Raw genomic sequence first — 20,636 nt, forward strand, 5'->3', positions numbered from 1 at the left:
AGTTGGAGGATATTTCTTTATATTCCTAGTTTGGTGAAAGTTTTTTTTAATAATGACTAGTTTTGAATTTTGTCATGATTTTTCTATACCTTTTGAGATGATCAGATGGCTTTTGTCTTTTCAGTCTGTTGATAACGGTGAATTACATTGTTAGATTTTTTGATTGGTAAGCTTCCTGCATCCCTGGGATAAAATGTACTTAATTTTTTTTTTTTTTAAATCTACTCATTTTTTGAGAGAGAGAGAAAGAGAGAAACAGAGCGTGGGAGGGGGAGGGCAGAGAGAGAGAGGGAGACAGAATCTGAAGCAAGCTCCAGGCTCCGAGCTGTCAGCCCAGAGCCTGACACAGGGCCTGAACTCACGGACCATGAGATCATGACCTGAGCCAAAGTCAGACACTTAACCAACTGAGCCACCCAGGTGCCCCTAAAATGTTCTTATTGATGATGTATGATTCTTCTGTTGTTAACATGTTGCTTATTTAGATTTGCTATATATTTTGTTAAAGTTTTTTTGTGTCTATGTTCATGAGGATTATTTGGGTATAGTTTTCTTTTTCTGATAGTTTTTCTGGTTTTATTATCGTGGTATTGTTGGCTCATAAAATAATGTTGGAAATGTTCCTCTTTTAAAATTTCTGGGAAGGATTATGTAGAGTTCATAGTAATTCATTTTTAAGTAAGAATTCATCTGTGAAATCATCTGGATCTCAGGTGTTGTTTCTGAGAAGATTTGTAACTACAAATTCAATTTCTCTTACATAGGACTATTTAGATTGTTTCTTAAAGTAACCTTTGGTAATTTATATCATTCAAATAATTTGTGTTTTTCATTTAAGTTGTCAAATTGATAGACATAAAATTATTTAGAAGAATCACTTATTACCCTTTTAGTGAATGTGAGATTTATAGTGATGAGTCTTATTTGTGTTGATGCTAATTTGTATTCCACTCTAGACTTTCTTTCCCAAGGCTCTCTGCCACCCCCATTTTTGATTTATCTGGCTAGTTGAAGAACCAGCATTTGGTTTCATCATTCTTCTCTATTGTTTTGACTGTTTTTTGTATCTTTGATTTTTTTTTGTTTTAGTTACATTTTTAAATTTGTCTTACTTTATGTATGATTTACTCTTTCTAGTTTCTAAATATGGAATCTAGAGGTAACTGATTTGAAATCTTTCTTCTTTAGTAATATAGGTATTTAATAGCATAAATTTCCCTGGAGCACTGTTTTAGCTACATGCCATAAATTTTGACATGTTGTGTTTTCACTTTATTTAGTTAAATTATTTTCCTAATTTCCCTGATCACACCTGCTTTGGTAAACAGGTTATTAAGTATAAGTTTGCCAGAGACTTTCATATTTTTTTTCTGATGTATATTTTTACTGATTTTTTGAGGGGAGCAGGGGCAGAGAAAGAGATGGACAGAGGATCCAAAGCGAGCTCTGCAGGGAGCCCAATACGGGACTCAAACTCATGAACCATGAGGTCATGACCTGAGCCAAAATCTAGAGTTGGACGTTTAACTAACTGAGCCACCCAGGTGCCCCATAATTTTACTGATTTTTATTTTAACTTTATTGTGATAAGAATTTTAAGCTTTATTGGGATTTCTTTTACAGCCCAGGATAATCTCATCTTGGTGAATATTTGATAAAGCACTTGAAAATAGTATGCATTACGGCATGGTGGAGTGTTGGGTGGAATGTTTTATATGCCTCCCTAACAGCTAGGTAAAGCTGGTTGACAATGTTATTTAAGACTTCTATATTTTTAGGGTTTTTGTTGTTGTTGTTGTTGTTCATTTATTCTCCCAGTGCCTGAGAGAGGAGTATCAAAATTTACAACTAAAATTGCAGACTTGTTTGTTTTTCTTTTGCTCTTTTATTAGATTCATTCTTATTTGGGCTGCTGTGCCATTTTGATGAATCAACTCCATTCTCCTGATGGAAAGTTCCAATTTTTCTTTTACAAAGTCCGTTTTCTGTGATACTAATGTTGTTACACCATTTTCTTTTTAATTGTGTTTGCACGGTGTATCTTTTTTTGTCATTTTCCTTTTAACATATGTCTTATATTTTAGTTCTGAGGTCAGTTACCTGCTAGTCATTTCATTGTATAAATACAGTTTTATTGAAACACAGCCACACCATGTCATTTATGTATTATATGTGACTGCTTTCAAATTACAAATGCAGAGTTGAGTAGATAGATAGACCTTATGATAGAGACCATAAGGTCCTGGATGTCTAAAATCTTTATTGTATGGCTCTTTACAATAAAGTTTGCTGGCCTCTACAATGTTTTTTGTATATAGAATTTAATTGGATTTTGCTTATTTTATACATTCTTATAATCTCTGTGTTTTAAGTAATGGTTGTATGTTATTTACGTTTAATGTAATTATTAATATGGCAACATTTCAGTCTGCTGTTTTTGCTATTTTATATATATCACACCCCTTTTTTTGTTTCTCTTTTTCCTGTTTCATGTCTGGTTTTGGATTGATTAAATATTATTATTCCATTTTACATTTACTGTTGATTTATGAATTATACCTATTATTTTTTCTTTAAAATAATACTTTTTAAATTAAGCCTTTAGCTTTTAGAGCAGTTTTAGATTCACAGCAAAATTGAGGGAAAGGTACAGAGATTTCCCATATATCCCTTGCTCCTACACATGCACAGTCTCCCCACTTAACATCTTCTATCAGAGTATATACATTTGTTACAATTGATGAACCTATCTGGATACATATAATCATTTCAGTCTAATGGTTTACATTGTGGCTCACTCTTGGTGATATACATTCTGTGGATTTGACAAATGTATAATGATATGTATCCATTATTCTATATCATACAAAGTATTTTCACTGCCTTAAAAATCCTCTGTGCTCCACCCATTTATCTGTCCTTTCACCAACTCCTGGCAATCACTGATCTTTTTATTATCTTCATAGTTTTGCCTTTTCCAGAATGTCATATGGTTAGAATCATACAATATGTGGTCTTTTCAGATTGGTTTATCTAATGCAATTTAGGTTCCTCTATGTCTTATCATAGCATGATAGCTCATTTCTTTTTAGTGCTGAATAATATTCCCTTGTCTGGTTGTACCAGTTTATCTGTTCACCAACTGAAGGACATCTTGGTTGCTTCCTGGTTTTGGCAATTATTAATGAAGGTACTATAAACATCCATGTCCAGACTTTTATGTGAACCTAAGTTGTCAACTCCTTTGAGTGAATACCAAGGAGAGCAGTTGCTGGGCCATGTGGTAAAAGTATGTTGTTTACTTTTGTTAGAAACCACCAAACTTTCTTCCAAAGTGGCTGTACCATTTTGCATTTCCATGAGCAATGAATGAGTGTTCCTGTTGCTTGACATCCTTGCAGCATTTGGTATTGTTAGTGTGTACTAGATATTGGCCATTCTAGTAGGTGTGTAGTGACATCTTGTTGTTTAATTTGCATTTCCCTGATGACATATGATTTGTGGAACATCCTAATGCTTTGTTGTCGTCTGTATATCTTCTTCAGTAAGGTGTCTGTTAAGGTCTTTGAAATTGTTTCTTTTTTATATTTAGTGTTTTCCTAGAGTTTACAGTATACATTATTATCATTTTCTACCTTCAAATAATATACCACTTCAGGTATATAGTAAGAACCTTCTAAAGTATACTATTTCTTCCTCTGCTGTCCCTTGTGCTCTTCTAGTCATTGTTTTTTTTCCTTATATTTGTAAATCCCTTAATACGTTGTTGGTATTTTTATGAGTATCTTTTAAAGAGTTTTCAAAATGAGAAAAAAAGTCTTTTGTATTTAACAACAGACTTAACAATTCTAGCATTCCTGAATTTTTTATGTCATTTCGAATTTCCATCTGGTATCATTTTCCTTCTGCTGGAAGAACTGATTTTAACAATTCATGTAGTGTAAGTCTGCCGGCAATGAATTCTCTCAACTAGTATTTGCAAAAATTTTTGTTTTGCCTTTATTTATGAGATGGATTAGGGTTTTCAGTGTTAGGCTTGGAGTTACAATTTAGAAGTATATGGTGGTTTGGCAATTAAGACTTTTAATTTTTACTGTATTTTACTCATTAGCTGGCTGCTAGCAGCCAGGTGTATATCATCTGTTTGTTATAGTCTTACAAAGTCATTATAAAAGTGATTATACTGCTTTTGATAAACTGCATGTTGTTTTAAATATATTTTAAAGGAAGCACTCACTTTGCTTTCTCCTCCATTCCCTAGAGTTTTTATGGACTGTATTTGTAGCACCATTTGTTATACTCTTGGGTATAGTTATTTCTATGCCATAGAAAGATTACCAATACAAATTAATTGTAGAGATGACTATTGTGAAAGAAATAGGAAGCAAGCAGTTTTGTATTTTTCTTGCCTTAGTGTGTCATCTGGGTTTAGGATCATTTACTTTTATTACGTTCATGTCCAAATTATAAAGTATTTTCCTGTTATGTACTAAAAATTTACCTGTAAGTCGTTTACTATGCACACAGCAGATCTTGAAGATGACATGACTGAGGGACTTACATATGTATGTCTTGGGGGTGGTCTCTTTAGTATTGATATACTTACTTCTATATAATACTGACAAAGTAAGAAAAATTCTGATGTTGACACTAGCTTTGGGACCTTGGGCTGGTTATGTAGATTAATCTTAATTTTCTTGTTTGAGATACTGCCTCACAAAGTTATGAGAATTAAATGGGACGGTATATACATGAATTACTCAGTACATAAGTGTTCATGAAATGGTGGTTCTTAATTTTTATTTTATATTTCCTTTTTTTAATTTCTTTGTAAAATTATAGGTACAAGTTTATCTCAAAGATGCCTTCTTTAGAGGTTAATAATTCAAGAGCTTTAAAATTTAGATTGTATCTGCTTCTAAAAGTAATTTGATTGACTTATAGGAAAGGACATCTGTGTAGAAAGAGAAAGAAAACAATATGTAAGCAGGAGGACAAAATAGAGGAAGGAGATCATCAAGACAAATGTATCAAAATTTGAACATTATTTTTTTTCTCCTTAGATGGGCCATATTTCTTGTTTCTTTGCATGTCTCATAACTTTTTGTAGGAGACTGGACATTTTGAATATTGTCATGTGGTAACTCTGGACATCAGATTCTTCTTTCCCCTGTGTTGGTTGTTGCTGTTGTGGGTTGTTTGCTTAGTGATTTTCTAAAGTACGTTTCTAAGTCTGTCCTCTCTGTCGTGTGTAGCCATTGAAGTTCTGTTTGTTTGGTGGTCAGCTGATGTTTTGACAGAATTACTTTAAATGCCTGGAGCCAAGGAAAGAAAAAAAGAAGAAACAAAAAAAATACTCTTCCCATCTTTGCAGATTTGCCCTTTTGAGACACTCCTGTAGTGCTTAGTCGGGCTGTTTACAGCTCTCCGCCAGCTTTTGCTTCCTACTAGTGTAGAGCCTAAAGGCCACCTACAAGTGAAAGGTTAGGATCTTTGTAGGCTTTTTATGACGTGCAACCTGCCCTGGGCATGCAAGCAGTAGTGTCCAGGAGAGCCTTTCGAAGACCGTATACCCACACGTACCTTCTTTCCCCACGTCTTCCTTCCCAGGCTTCTGGTCTGTCTATTGCTGTCCCAAGTACTGTCTGTAGCTCAGACTGCTGCAGCTAATACCTGTGGCTTTAAATGCTTTTAGTGAAAGTGTCCTAGCCCTGGGGATATTCCAAGTTTGGTGAAACAAAGGCAGTTCTTTGCACCTGTCCTTTGGGAAGCTGCCAGATAGGTTGACACCTACAACCTTGAGTATAAGATTCCTGCCACTTCCTCTGGAACTAGAAACCCTCACACTTGTGCAGGATGGATGCTGTCCTGATGACTATTGCCCTCTGGGATGTGGGGGATTGTAGATGGGACATTCCTTTTATCACAAAACAGTGGCTGCTTCTTCACAAAGTCTTCCTCTGGTTGCTGTACATTTGTGTCTTGATTCCAGAATTTTTCAGAAGTTGATTTTGATAGTTTCTGCCAGCTCATTAGTTTTTTAGGGAGAACATTGCCCCGGAGTTGCCCATTCTGCCAGTTTTTGCTGATGTGATCTTTTTCAAGGGAAGATATTGTATACTGATTTCACTTGAAAATAGTTAGAAACTGGAAGTGGATATAGAATTAAGCCAGATTTTAACAACTTAAAATTGTATGTACTGTACCTAGTACCTTACTAAGTCAAGAGTACAAATCTTCTGAATTTTATTCGTTAAAGATTACATATTTTCCAAGTAGTAATAGAAGAAAAAGTTAGACGACCTTAGGGTATAAACAGGGATGAGAAAACATCTCTGGCTTTGTAATCTCCCCCCCGCCCCCCAGCATTAAAAAAGTTATATGGCAATAAGAGCAGTTCATTACTGAAGGAGAAAAGGGAAACACAGTAGAAGGTCTGGCTTACAACTAGACCCTCTTTCCCTTCCTCCTGCCCTCCCATCTTGCCATCTTCCCCATTCCATGTGAAACACTGAATAATTTTCATGGGCTAAAGGTATAGGTATAGTGGTTACTTAGATAAAAATGGTCCTTACTCTTACAAAGCTTATTGTAATGTGGGGAATAGAAAAAAGTTTGTAAACAGCTGTATCATGCAATGATTGCTATGGTGTGCATGGGTATATTGGGAATTCAGAGAAAGGCCATTTTTGTAGGTAACGGGAAGGCTTTCTGGAGTTAGTGGTATCTAAATCTATCTGGAGTTAGTGGTTGCAGGTTTAATGGAAGTTAACAAATATAAAAGTTGGGAGAGAACTCTATGTCATGTATAGGGAGTAACATCTATGAAAAGTTTTAGATGCAATGAGAGATCTGCAATGCAGAAATTGTTCCTGTGACATTAGCTAGGAAATGGAAAGTAGAGGAAGCTGAAGCTGGGGTGTTAAATTGTGGCTTTATAGGTAGTGTTATCTAGTTTACAATTTATCCAGAAGAATAAGTTGCAAAGAAATTTAAATGGTTTATAATTGTCCAGTCTGATCTACTTAATGAAAAATAATTATCACATATGATTCAAATAATCTAAGATTTCAAAATGAAGATATTTAAAAGCTTTATATTAAAAAGATAAAAGATATTAAATTGCTAGTAACTTTAGTACTTTCAGAAGATAATATTTTCCAAGTCAGCATTTTATATTCCAAATTTTTATATAATAAATTTTATTTACTTTATGTAAATAAGTTACTTCATTTAAATAGCTCAGCTATGATACTTATTTTATATAAATTCACTTATGACCAATTCTTGAGTAGGAAGAACCATCGTGGGCCACTTTTCTTGCAGTGGTAATAACTTGTAGAATTTTAAGGAGAAGGCCTGGAAGAAAAGAAGACTGTTACCTTCAAATAGAGTATTATATTGACATGTTCAGATTTACAGGAAACTTAATTGATTTATAGATCTTGTTTATACTATGGTAACAGTGATTTTGGTTCTTTTGATTTAGCTTTTTTAGCCTTCTTATGTCATTTTGTTTGATTTTTAAATGGTTTTCCTATAATTTTTTTTTTTTTAGTGTTTATTGCTAATTTTCCTGTAATTGAGCCTTAAAATTGAGTCTTCTACTTTCTTGCCAAAATAACCTTAAGTAAATTGGTTGCTTTTTAAAATGAAAAAAAAAAAACAAATTAAAAATTTACTACCTGTGGATGTTTTATTGCTTACCCATAGAAATTATTTTCTCTTTCCTTTTCTCCCACACAGAGTTCATAAAACACTGATTTCTTTGTAAAACTACCATAATACATCCCATTTCTATTTTTTAGGTTTGTACTTCTGACTTCATAGGAAGGTATTTAGGTTCATTATTCAATAGAGTAGAATCCTGGATTGCTTATATGTGACCTTGTTCATGCTGCTTAATCTCATTTATTTTCATTTCTATGAGGACGATTATGCCTTTCCTCATAGGATTGTTAAAGAATGGTTTAAGTAATAAAGGCCAATTGTTTCTACTTTCTCTTACATGTTTTAGTTTGGTAAATATTGAACCACTCATTTTTAAGTGGGGGATAAATATTTCTCTAATTTTAGAATGATAGTTTTGTAAGCACTTAGCCTTATTCACATTAAAGTATTAAAAATTATAATAAAGGTTACAAAGACCAGCTGAAAATATACGACCACTTTACAAAATCTACAATAAATTTTTTTACAGCTGCTGGCAAAGAAATCAGAGAGCCAGACTGTACTCTTTTGTAATTAAATGATATATAGAAAGGAGCATTGTTTTTTAACTGAAAGATGGAACCGTAAGCTTCACATAACAGAGCCTGATTGTTAGAATTACACATATTAATTGTTAATTCCTTTAAAAGCAGACTATTTTTTTTCTTCCCACTGAGCCCATCTCTGTTTTTTACACATTACATAATGGTTGTTCGTTATGCCAGACTCAACTGAAGCCCTTACAATTCATTTAGATTAGTCTAAAAAATTCTTCAGTGTTCTCCCATTTTAATGTATCCTAATTCTCACACAGGTTATTTAGAGGCTCAGTAGACTTATACCTTGGTATCTACTTCTGTTAGTGTAGTCAGTAAGTGTTCACATCATTGATTTTCAGACCTGTGGTTTATTTTTCTCTATATGGTTCTCTTTTAGATGACCTCTTCTGTGTTACTAGCCACTGGTCTACAAGGTTCATAGTAGTGACCCAGGTCAATTGGGTATATAATAGTGAAAAAGCAAACAGTTCTTTGATAAGACCATGGTATGGTGGAAAGATGTTTGAGTTGTTTTTCACAGATCTACAATTAATATCTAAGAGAGTATATAATCCACAGCAGTTTGACATTTGCTGGAAACAAGGCGTTAAGCTAGCTGTTTCATGGTACTTCAGACATATGTGATCAGATGACTACTTTTTTTTTTTTTTTTAAGCTCAAAGCTGGGGTTATAAGAGAACTGGTCATAGCTCACCTTAGCTGAATGCTGGCTATATGCCTGACTTTGTTCCTAAGGGTTTAAACCCAGTTATGTTATTTAATCCTCATAACAACGACACTATTAGATAAGGAACTTTCATTCCCATATTTAGATGAAGTAACCGAGACCTGGAGAAGTAGAGTCATTAAGGTCACACAGCAAGTGAGTAATACAGCTAAAATCTGAATCCAGGAAGTCTGAATTCGGAGACAATCTCTTAACTATTCTTGTAGCTATTTTTGTTAATAAGGCAAATAGGAGGAGTTGAAGTTGTTTCATACACAGAAATAAAACCAGCCTTTAACCTGAGAGAATATCTAGGTTTGTTAAAAAAAAAAAAAAAATCAGAAATTAGGATAAGGGCTAGTTTCTCATAAAGTTGAGTTTTAGAGCTGTTATAGAGAAAAATACACACATAATGTATTATTTTAAAATTTGAGAATTTTGTTTTTAAATTCTTAAATTTCAAAAGACTTTAAAAATATTCTTAAATGAGATTTTATTGCTTATATGGACTTGTATGAAGACAGACTTATTCTGATCCTGGGATCAAATCCCAGGGTTTTTTTTTTTTTTAATTTTTTTTTAATGTTTATTTATTATTGAGAGATAGAGAGACACAGAGCGTGAGCAGGGGAGGGGTAGAGACAGGGGGAGACACAGAACTCGAAGCAGGCTCCAGGCTCTGAGCTGTCAGCACAGAACCCGACGTGGGGCTCGAACTCGTAAACTGCGAGATCATGACCTGAGCTGAAGTCAGTCGCTCAACCAACTGAGCCACCCAGGAGCCCCTCAAATCCCAGGGTTTTGATTCTGGATCCTGTATTTACTAGTTTTGTGACCTTTTCCAAATTAAATTAAGGACCTATTTTTCCTTATCTGTAAAATGAAGATAATAATAGCTTTTTTCTCGTACGTTGTTGGGAGAATTAAATTATTTAACATATGTAAAGCCCTTAGAATGAATAGTACTAAATGATGTATGTAAGGTTACCTGGCAGTGGTATTATTATTATTATTATTATTATTAATCTTATTTCATAGCCTGTGATCATCCACCCTTATAATGAATATTTTTCTTTGATAAAACATTCAACTTCTTGATTCTAATTCTGGTACTTATCTGCCCCTAAACTTATTTTTCCTTTGCTTCTTTTACTTAACTACTTACATTTTATGTCTTCTTATGCTCTATGTAACTTATAAACCAATTTCAACTTTTGGGGAGATAAGGTGTAATATGCATACATATGTACATATATACATCTTTATTTCTGGAACTTAACACTGTTAATGCATGGGCTTTTTCTTGTCTACAGATATATCCCTAGTTCCTAGAATGGTAATTTCTAGTCTTTAGTAAATAAGATATTTATTAATGAATGAATGACTTCAGATTTGTCAGGCATTTTGTATATGGCTGTTTCTAAATTTTCCATTCTTTAGACCAGAAAGATATGCATTTTATCAATGTTTTTCTTTAAAAATGGTACTTACAACAATGTAATTAATACATCATATGTGAATTGATTAAGGGAGAATAAGAGTATCATCATATACTTTATTTTATGTGTATTTATCCATCACTGTACTTAAAGTAGCATTTGAGGGGGGGACAGTAGTACTTTTGACTCATTTTTGACATAATGTCACAAGTCAAATACATTGCTATTAAATCATCTTTGTGTATCAATTCACATTTTTGCAAATACAGTATTATACAATACTAGGTATATATCTTTCAAGCATTAAAAAAATTTTTTTAATGTTTATTTTTGACAGAGAGGGAGAGTGTGCATGTGCAAGAGAGAGTGGGGGAGGGGCAGAGAGAGAGGGAGACACAGAATCTTAAGCAGGCTCCAGGCACTGAGTTGTCAACACAGAGCCCTACGTGGGCTCGGACTCAAAAACCATGAGATCATGGCCTGAGTGGAAGTTGGACACTTAACTGACTGAGCCACCCAGGCACCCCTCTTTTAAGTATTTTTTAACATAGATTCTATCATTTTCACATTAACTATAAGTTTGCTGGTATCAGTTTCATGTTTCTTTAGCTTCTATACATGAAGATTAGGCCCTTCTTTTGTTTCTCTTCTGTTACATCTATTTGTCAGTCTAGTACTGTCACAAAAGAAATTTTAGGTATTAAAATTTATCCCTAGTGAATTCTTCATTTTCTAATGATTATCACTTTTAAGTGCCAGGCTTTTATTTTTTATTTTATTTCATTTTATTTTATTTTTGAGAGAGAGAGAGAGAGAGAAAACGAGAACTTGCAAGCACTAGCAAGGAGGGGCAGAGGAAGAGGAGGAGAGAGAATCTTAGGCAGGCTCCATGCCCAGCGCATAGCCCTGTACTGGGTGCGGGGATTTGGGGGGGGCAGGTGCAGGGAGGGGGGCTGCTGGATCTCATGACCTTGAGATTGTGACCTGAGCTGAAATCAAGAGTCAAATGCTTAACTGGCTGAGCCCCCCAGGAGCCCAGGGGCCAAACTCTTTCTCTTTTTCATAGGAATTTGTCATGAATCCTACCCAGTAGTCATCCACTATTTTGCTCTGCTGGATTTGAAATTGCCTTTTTCCATTAAAAAAAAAAATCAGATTTTGCTAGTTTTAATTCTTACAGCACCTTTATCTATGGCTTTCAAATTTTTATCAAAATTAGTTTTAGACTAGAATTGAAATTTTTTAGAGTAGCTATGCTCTCCTGCTAGTTGAATTCTTTTATTGTTTTTAATTTATTGTTATAAATGATCTCATGTTATCATTAGTTATTGTTTCTTTTTGTTCATTTTCAGCTGGTTGGTGGAGAATTTGACTTGGAGATGAACTTTATTATCCAGGATGCTGAGAGTATAACATGCATGACAGAGCTTTTGGAGCACTGTGATGTAACATGTCAAGCAGAAATATGGAGCATGTTTACAGCCATTTTACGAAAAAGTGTTCGGAATTTACAGACTAGCACAGAAGTTGGGCTAATTGAACAAGTATTGCTGAAAATGAGTGCTGTAGATGACATGATAGCAGGTATGGGGTTATCTGACAGGAAAATATACTTTAAATGTTTATAAAGATTCACGTACTTCTCTTTATATTCTACTGGTAATTAGATTTGTTGAAGCTAACTTGATTTAAAATAGATAAATAGAAATGTATGGAAAGTTTGCCTTGTATATTAAGGGAAAACTTGAAGAATGGAAGATACTTTCTTTTGTATTAGACAAACATAATTACTAATTTTGCTTTTCTAGGTTTTAGAATCTCAGTAGTGTGGAATAAATACTATGAAATCTATCAGAAAAATAAACAGTACCTTTTTACATAGTACTTAGTTAAACCTTTACATAACTGAAAATTTACAACATGTACTACAATTCTGCGTAATGAGCACTTCAACTTTTTCGAGCTCTGTGCTCTTCAGTTTGACCTATGTGGAACTATAATAGGGGGTACTCATAGCCTTGGGATAAGCATGTTGAATTTTTAGGAAGTGTCCAATTTTTTTAAGAGAAATTTTGTATTAAAAAGATATAGACTAGACATAAAAATTGCATGGAATTGTTATGCGTTATTCCAAATAACTTTGAAATCTGTGAATTTTCATTGCCAATCCTTTACCTCCCTCCAAGTTCATTCTCCTTTGTTGTTAGATGCACTTCAGTAGAAGTGTTTTGAAATATGGTCACAGAGCCACATTATTCTCCAAAAATAAGTTCAGAGCTTGAAATACTGGTTTTTTTTAAGCCATGAATCTTTAGCATAAGTTTCTTCTGATGTAAAAGGGTTTTCATAATTTTAAAAGTGCTGGTATGACTCCTCACAATATTATATCTGATCCTTAAAAGTAGCTCAGACACGAGAAAATCCTGTATAATATTTTGATTTATGCACAATTAATTTTAATACTAGTAGAACAAAACAGTAAATAAGAAATAATGGAGTGAAGGATAAGTTAAACATGAATGCTTTTTAAATTTAAACAATATTAAATTTTTTTTTTCTTAGAGTATATTACAATCATTTCTAATTGCTTTCAAGGTGCCATCTATCTCTATTTAGAGTGATTTAACATTCTCTGTATTGGTTACTGATGGTTAACTTGATGAAAAATGAAATTCAAATTTAGAACATCTTTTTAATGATGATACATACCATCTTTAAACCGTTCTGTAAATTCTGGCATTCTTTAATAGGAATTTATTTGCATAAGCTTATATATACACACATGTGTAGAACATCATACAATTTTTGGGTCTTCATATCTGGGTTTAAATCCCTGAAGTTTTGTTTGTTCGTTTTTTGAAATAAAGTGGCTACCACTTTATAAAGTGCACTTTAGAAAATGAGCCACAATTATATACATAGTAGTTTGCTCGTGCACAATTCATGAGCTTTGAGATACAAGATGATAGTAATCTTGACTAGTACTATCATATGCAGAAGTTCATATGGTCATTTTTCTATTATAAAAGCTCCTTAATTCTTTTGTCTTTGCTTCTCAATGGTAGCAATTCTGGTAACACAAAACTTTCACTTTTTCTTATTTTAATCATTGAATAAACATCAGAAAATTACCTGTACCTTACTTTTCAGTAGAGAAATTAAAATTTAGACAACATAGTAAAGAAGCGCTAATAACCAACAAAATATTACTGAGTTCTCACTCTGAATATTTATAGCATGTTAAGTTCAAAGAGGCATTTTTCATTTACTAATGTACAGGTATGACAGAAGGTAGTTAAACATCTATACTGAATTGATAAGAGAATTTCATAGTCTTAGCACTTGTTTATCTTTAAAAAATCTGTCCAGAAAAGAAGACCTGCAATAACAAAATTAAACTGACCTGCTTGATTATATGTATAATAAATAATAAATATTAATAATTATGTCATTAAGTATAAATTTAATAGATCACTTTTTGTGACATACATATGAGGTGAGATAAAGTTTGGGAGAAAGATTTTAATTTTTTAGAAAAGTATTTATAGGTAAATGTTTAAGAAATCTATGAATTTGCCATTGCAGCTAATTGCTTAAAACTGCTTCATATTAACTGGGGTTTTAATAAATGCTTGATTTCTATCTAGAATTTTTGCTTAGAAAGAGATCATCTGGCTAATATGCAGTAACCATAAACTTTTTTATTGAGTAATGAAACATTGTATTAAAAGATTTCTCAAAAGTTGGCATATCAGTAGTCACAATTTTATCATAAAGATTGCTTACTTATTGTGGCATTGAGTAAGATTAGCCAATTATTTATTGATGAAAATAACCACCTTAAATTCTTATTTTGAAATACGTACATAATAAATTTTTTTAAAGTCTCAAATTCCAGGTATTGTGATATTGGATAATATATATTATATATCAGTAACTATTTAAGTTTATCCTAACTCACTTTTTAAATTAATTGATGATGAATTATTTAGAATGTGTATGTGTATTGATTGTAATAACTTGTATAGTATCTTTGATCCTTAGGAAGTGCTTTAGAAATTGAGAAAATGAAGTATAGTTATTTAGATGTGTAATTTCTTATAAAGAGCGATTGATAGTGGAACTACTCACAATGTCTAGAGATGAGAAAGAAATCAAGGCCAGGAAATTAAATGTATCATTTTTCTGTTATCTGGTGAGCTGGTGTATCTCTCATATGCACGTAAACACATGAACAGAGTGGATATCCTTAGTAATGCATTTAAGTTATACTTTTAGAGACTGGTAGGTAACCAAGAGGGCCCTGGAGCCATATTGCCTAGGTTTTAATCCTGACCCTACCACTTAGTAGAGTGTGTTCTTGGGCAATGTGATTAGGGTATTTATGCCTCACATTCTTCATTTTAGGAAGGGGCTAATACTAGTACTTACCTCATAGGCTTGTTGTGAGGATTTGTGCACTTAATAATTGTAAACCACTTGGAATAATGCCAGGCAAGGAGTAAGTGCTCAAAATTGTTAATGGGACAAGGAATATTTCCAGAATATATTTTATTAAGCATAGATAATTCTAAAAGAAAATATGGTCAACTATCACTTTTTTATTTGAAAATAATCAATTTACAATGTTAAATCGTTGCACCTTTGTATATTTTTGTCTACCTTTCCCTGCATACAGCCGATGTGTATGTGTGTGTCAATGTATATGTGTGTGTATATTCTGGGAATTTATAAAATCTATTTTATATATTTGCTAAGGAAACTTAATTTAATGGTGACGCTGATGGAAAAAATCCTAAAATTCAAATACCATGTTTGTAGTTATCTGGTAACTTAAAAATTCTTAATTAGAATGGCAGTTCTGGAGGACAATTAGATGAATATACATGTAGAAATGACAGTTGCTAACTTTTGCTCTTTCAAAAAGTATATTACCTTGACAGATGGCAGCTCACGACTAGAGTTCAGAATAACTTTATTTTCCTTTAAAGATCTTCTAGTTGATATGTTGGGGGTTCTTGCCAGCTACAGCATCACTGTCAAGGAGTTGAAGCTTTTGTTCAGCATGCTTCGAGGAGAAAGTGGAATCTGGGTAAGCTGTGGTCAGAGGGAAAAGTATTCAATATCAGTGCATTAATACTTAATGTTCAACAATTTGTCTCTAGAGAGCTATAAACTGGAACTTGTAATGGAAACTGTTCCCTTTAAAGAGTTTAGTAAATGATTTAAAATTAATTTCTCTCTAGTTAGAAAACAATCCAGTGTCTAACATGATATATTAGGTAATTTTGCTAAATTTGCGCAGTGACATTTCTTTTCTTGTTTCCTCAGCCAAGACATGCAGTAAAATTGTTATCAGTTCTTAATCAGATGCCACAAAGACATGGTCCTGATACTTTTTTCAATTTCCCTGGTTGTAGTGCTGCGGTAAGTTTTAAATACGTATGTTTATTTTTATTTATTTTTAATTCATCTCTGTTAAAGTATAATTTACATCCAATAAAATTCACTTATTTCACAGTACGGTTTGATGAGTTGTAAAGTTGCATAATCACCACCACAGTCATGATTTTGAACAATTCCATCACTCCCACAATTCCTTGTATCTGTGTGAAACCAGTCCCCTCTCCCCAGCCCTGTCCCTTGCAACTTCTGATTTATTTTGTGTTTTTATGATTTTGCCTTTTCTGGAATTTCATATAAATAAAATCATTCAGTATGTAGTCTTTTCTGTCATGCTTCTTTCACTTATCATAATGGTTTTGAGGTTGCCCATGTTGTAGCTTCCCAGAAGTTTATTCTGTTGTTTTTATTCTGGTTTGTGTTACATTTTATGGATATACTACAGTTTATCCATTCACTAGTTTATGGGCATTTGAGTTTTTAGTTTTTGACTCTTGTAAATAAAACTGCTATGAACATTTGAACATAGATCTGTAGGCATGTTTTCTCATCTCTTAAGTAAACATATGAGTGAAATTGCTGGGTTTTTTGCTAAGTGCATGTTTCATTTCATGAGATTGCTTTCAGGCAGATTGTTTTCCATAGTGGAAAATTTTGCACTCTCATCAACAGTGTATGAGAATCTGAGTTGATCTGCAGCCTGGACATTGTCCATCTTTTTAATTTGAGGCATTTAAATGATTATGTAATGGTACCTCATTGGAGGCTTAATTTTGTATGCTCTAATGTTTGATGATATTGAGCACTTTTTCATGTGTTTATTGGCTGTTTTTACATCTTCTTGTGTCATATTTGTGTTCAAATCTCTGGTTAAAAAAATTGGTTGTTTTATTATCTTAAGAGTTCATTATGTATTTCAGGTATAAGTTAATTTGTCAGATGTGTATTTGTCAAATATTGTTTCCAATCTGTGGCTTTTCTTTTTATTTTCTTGCCAGTACTTCTTAAACAGATTTTAATTTTGATGAAGTTCAATTAAACTTTTCTTTCTTTTATGGCATATGCTTTTGTAATCTAAGAAATCAGTATACACCAAAGTCACAACATTTTTTTTTTTTTATGCTTTCTACTGAGAGTTCTTTTGTTTTAGCTCTTATATTTAGGTCTAGGATCCTTTTTTGTGTGAATTTTTAAAATATGATATGAGGGTTTCTCCTCTTTCTCTGCTCCCCCCCCAACTTGTGCCTTCTCTTTCAAAATAAATAAATAAACATTTAAAAATATGGTATGAGGAAGGTTGGAAGTTAAAGTTTTGTTTGTTTTGCATATGATTATTGAATTTCTTCATAACCATTTGTTAAATAGTCCTTTAACTTCGAATTTTCTTGGCACCTTTCTTGAAAACTATCTGGCCATGTTTGTGTGAATCTGTTTCTGAACTCTGTGTTTGGTTCCTTTGTCCTCTGTTTCAGCGTTTATGCCCAAATCAGATTTTTTGTCTTTTATTTTCATAGCTTTATAGTAAGTAGTTCTTGAAATCAGGTTGTATATAAGTACTCCAACTTTGTTCTTCATTTTAAAATAATTTTGACTACTCTAGATAGCATTTACATGCGTGTGAATAAACTTGTCAAATTTTATAAAGTGCTTACTGTGATTTAGATTGTGTTGTGTTAAATCTGTAGAATAATTGGAGAGAAGATATTGAGTCTTTCAATTCATAAACACATTATAACTCTTACTTTAGTTTCCTTTGATTTTTCAGTGTTTTATAGTTTTTAGCACACATGTCTTAAAAAGCTTTTGTTAAATTTATCCATAAATATCCATATTGATTTTTGCTAGCATACAGAAATACAATTGGTATTTTATTTTTTGTATAATGACCTTATATCTTGAGACCTTGCTTAAATTCACTTTCTAGTCCTAGCAGGTTTTTAGTAGATGCCTTAAGATTATTTACAGATATTTTTGTAAATAAAACCGGTATTATTAATATTTTTTTAGCTTACAATCAGTATACCTTTTTATTTCATTTTGTTGCATTACTGTACTAGGTAGGACTCTAGTGCAGTATTTAATAACAGTAATATCCTTGGCTCATTCTAGCTGTAGGGAAGGCTTTAAGTATTTCACCATTAAGTATGGTATTAGTAATTAGGCTTTAAGACATGTCCTTTTTCAGGTAGAGGAAATTCCTTTCTGTTCCTATGTAACGGAAGTTTTTTAATTGCCAATATGTTGATATTAGTGTTGAATTTTGCTGAATGCTTTTTCTGATTTTATTGAAGTAATCGTATGGTTTTTCATCTTGATCCTTACTAGTGTGGTAAAATATAATGACTGACATTTCATTGTTAAGCCAAACTTTGTGTTCCTGGGATAAAAGCTACCTGGTCACTATGTTTTAACCTTTTAATACAATACTGGATTTGATTTGCTAAGGTATTGCTAAGAAACTTTGCAGTTATTTTTATGAGTGACTTGGGGGTATAGTTTTCTTTTCCTATAATATTTTTCTCTGCTTTTGGTGATAGGGTAATTTCTTATAAAATGAGATGGGAACTGTTAATTTCTTTTTTTTAAAGAAGTTTATGTAGAATTGATATTACTTAATAACTGTATGCTAGAATTCACTATGGTAGTCATCTAGGTCTGAAGTTCTGTTTGGGGAAGGTTTTAAACTATGAATTTAATTTTTATAATGGATACAGGGAGCTTTTCTATTTCCTTTTGAGTGAGCTTTATAGTTTGTGTCTTCCAAGTAATTTGTACAGTTAATCTAAGTTGTTGAATAGATTGGCCTAAGCTTATCATCATATCCCCTTCTTATCTGTTTAATCTCCTCTTTCTTTCTTGATACTGGAGGGTTTTTTTCCTGATCAGTCCTAGCTGGAGGTTTATCCATTTTGTTTTTCTTTGCAAAGAACTGTCTCAATCTGCTTGATTTCGTTGTTCTTATCTACATTGTAGGATTGTAGAGAATACGTGTAAGTTTTGACTAGAAGAACTGGTTTTGATTTCCGGATCCTCTACTTCATTACTGTCGAGGACTGGTCCCTTAATGTTTCTTGGCTTACTTTCATGTGAAACACTAGTACTTTATCATGGAATAGTGTTACTATGAGACTGTAATGAAAAAATATGTCATTTAAGGACTATATAAGTTAAAAAACATCATGTAAATATTTTTTGCTCCTTGGTTTTTATTATATGCATCTTTGTAATCTTCCATTTCATCAGCCGTTCCTGTAATTTCATATTTTCTCTTAATATTTCGTTACCTTTTTTTAGAGTTACAATTTCCAATCTTAACACAATTGTGAAACAAAAATAGGAAAAATAAAAATTGAGAAACAAAAATAGGAAAGTTAAAAATCTTTTTCCAGATGAAAGCTAATAATTTTACATATCAGATTGTTAGGGTAGAACACATATCAAACGTACATTGTGGTATGTGACAGAGAAAAACTGTCACTGTCCGTAAGAAAGTACCAGTTTTCTTAGATGTAATAATTCTGTTTACATATGTAGATCTATTTTAATACATTTTATAAAATTGTTAGTTATCTGACATCTAGTAGATCTCACTTCAAGGGGTAAGAGAAGGGCAAGGTGTTTTGACAGAAATATGAGCAAGTTACTGTCTTATTTACAGCTAAACAGAGTGTTAAAACTTTGTTTTAATAAATTATCTGAATTGCCTCAGTAAGGTTGCACCTCATTCTGTTTTTAGCCACTTGACCATTTACCTGAAATCTATGAATATTTTCTATCTGTATGTAAACACACATACATGCACACACACACAAAGGATTTTGCTTATATGCTGTTAGTAGTATATGTTTGACCTATTCACATTCAGGAGATGTTGATGGATTTAACACTTATCAATTACTCTTTTCTTGGTTTTCCTTGCATCACTCATTTTCATAAAGAGTAGTTTCAGTTAAGACTATATTCTTTGTAGAAGAGGAAGCAAAGAAGGAACTGTTTTTTATCTGAGTCATACAAGCTATATATAAGATAAATGACATTATTGTTGTTACATTTGTTGAGGAAACAGCCTCAACAGTGTAACATTGTTCAGGGGCAAAAGCAGAGTCATAGCTTGAACTAAAATTTTCCTGACTTTTAAGTGCAGTGTTTTTTGTTTTTTTGTTTTTTAACAACAGATTGGTTTATTTCCAGGTATGTTACCTCTGCTATTGAACTGCTGAAAAATTCAGATAGGAGCTGATTTTAAAATCCTTATTACCATCATAGTGTTTTTGATCATTTACCTCTGGATGAGTGTGATAGTAACTAGAGAGTACAGGCTGTCTGGACCACTGTTGACTGTCTGGACCAGTCTTTGGATCGCTAAAATAATGACACTGCTTACTTTCCCTCTAAAATAACCATATGTACTAGGCCTTCTAAAGTACATTTTATACTGTGGAGGTGCCTTTCTATGAGCTATGCTGCCTTCATATGAGCAAGTTGGAATGGAATTGTACACAGTGATTCACATAAAGGTGAATGACAAATGTAAGATGACATTTTATATGCTCTGTGACCTTTATGGATATACTTATTTAGATTTGTCTTTCATGATTATGATGTTTCATGAATCTTCTTAATTTAGGAATAGTGAATTTTTCTATTCGTGAGTTTACTGAAAGCATTCCATCTACACATCAGAATTGTTTCTTTAGCAAATCACAAAAAATAGGAATGCAGATTTTGGAGTCTGTTAGATTAGGGGACAGTGAGGGATATAGATTTTGGCACAGTGAGGGACATCCAATTGTGGGTACCAGAATGTTGTAGAAGGAA

At 32.8% G+C, this 20,636-nt stretch overlaps 1 protein-coding gene across 8 annotated transcripts in view; it reads left to right on the forward strand.

The window, feature by feature from the left end:
- Window positions 1–20,636, forward strand: part of NBEA (neurobeachin) — a 678,339-nt gene that overhangs the window by 65,658 nt on the left and 592,045 nt on the right. For all 8 annotated transcript variants that reach the window (XM_042998658.1, XM_042998776.1, XM_042998897.1 and 5 more), the window contains exons 2-4: window positions 11,768–11,999; window positions 15,407–15,507; window positions 15,747–15,842. In XM_042998658.1, the coding sequence (XP_042854592.1) occupies window positions 11,768–11,999; window positions 15,407–15,507; window positions 15,747–15,842 (429 nt within the window). The remainder of the gene's footprint in view (window positions 1–11,767; window positions 12,000–15,406; window positions 15,508–15,746; window positions 15,843–20,636) is intronic.

The sequence above is a fragment of the Panthera tigris genome, chromosome A1 (genome assembly GCF_018350195.1).
Source record: "Panthera tigris isolate Pti1 chromosome A1, P.tigris_Pti1_mat1.1, whole genome shotgun sequence".
Taxonomy (NCBI): Eukaryota; Metazoa; Chordata; class Mammalia; order Carnivora; family Felidae; genus Panthera; species Panthera tigris.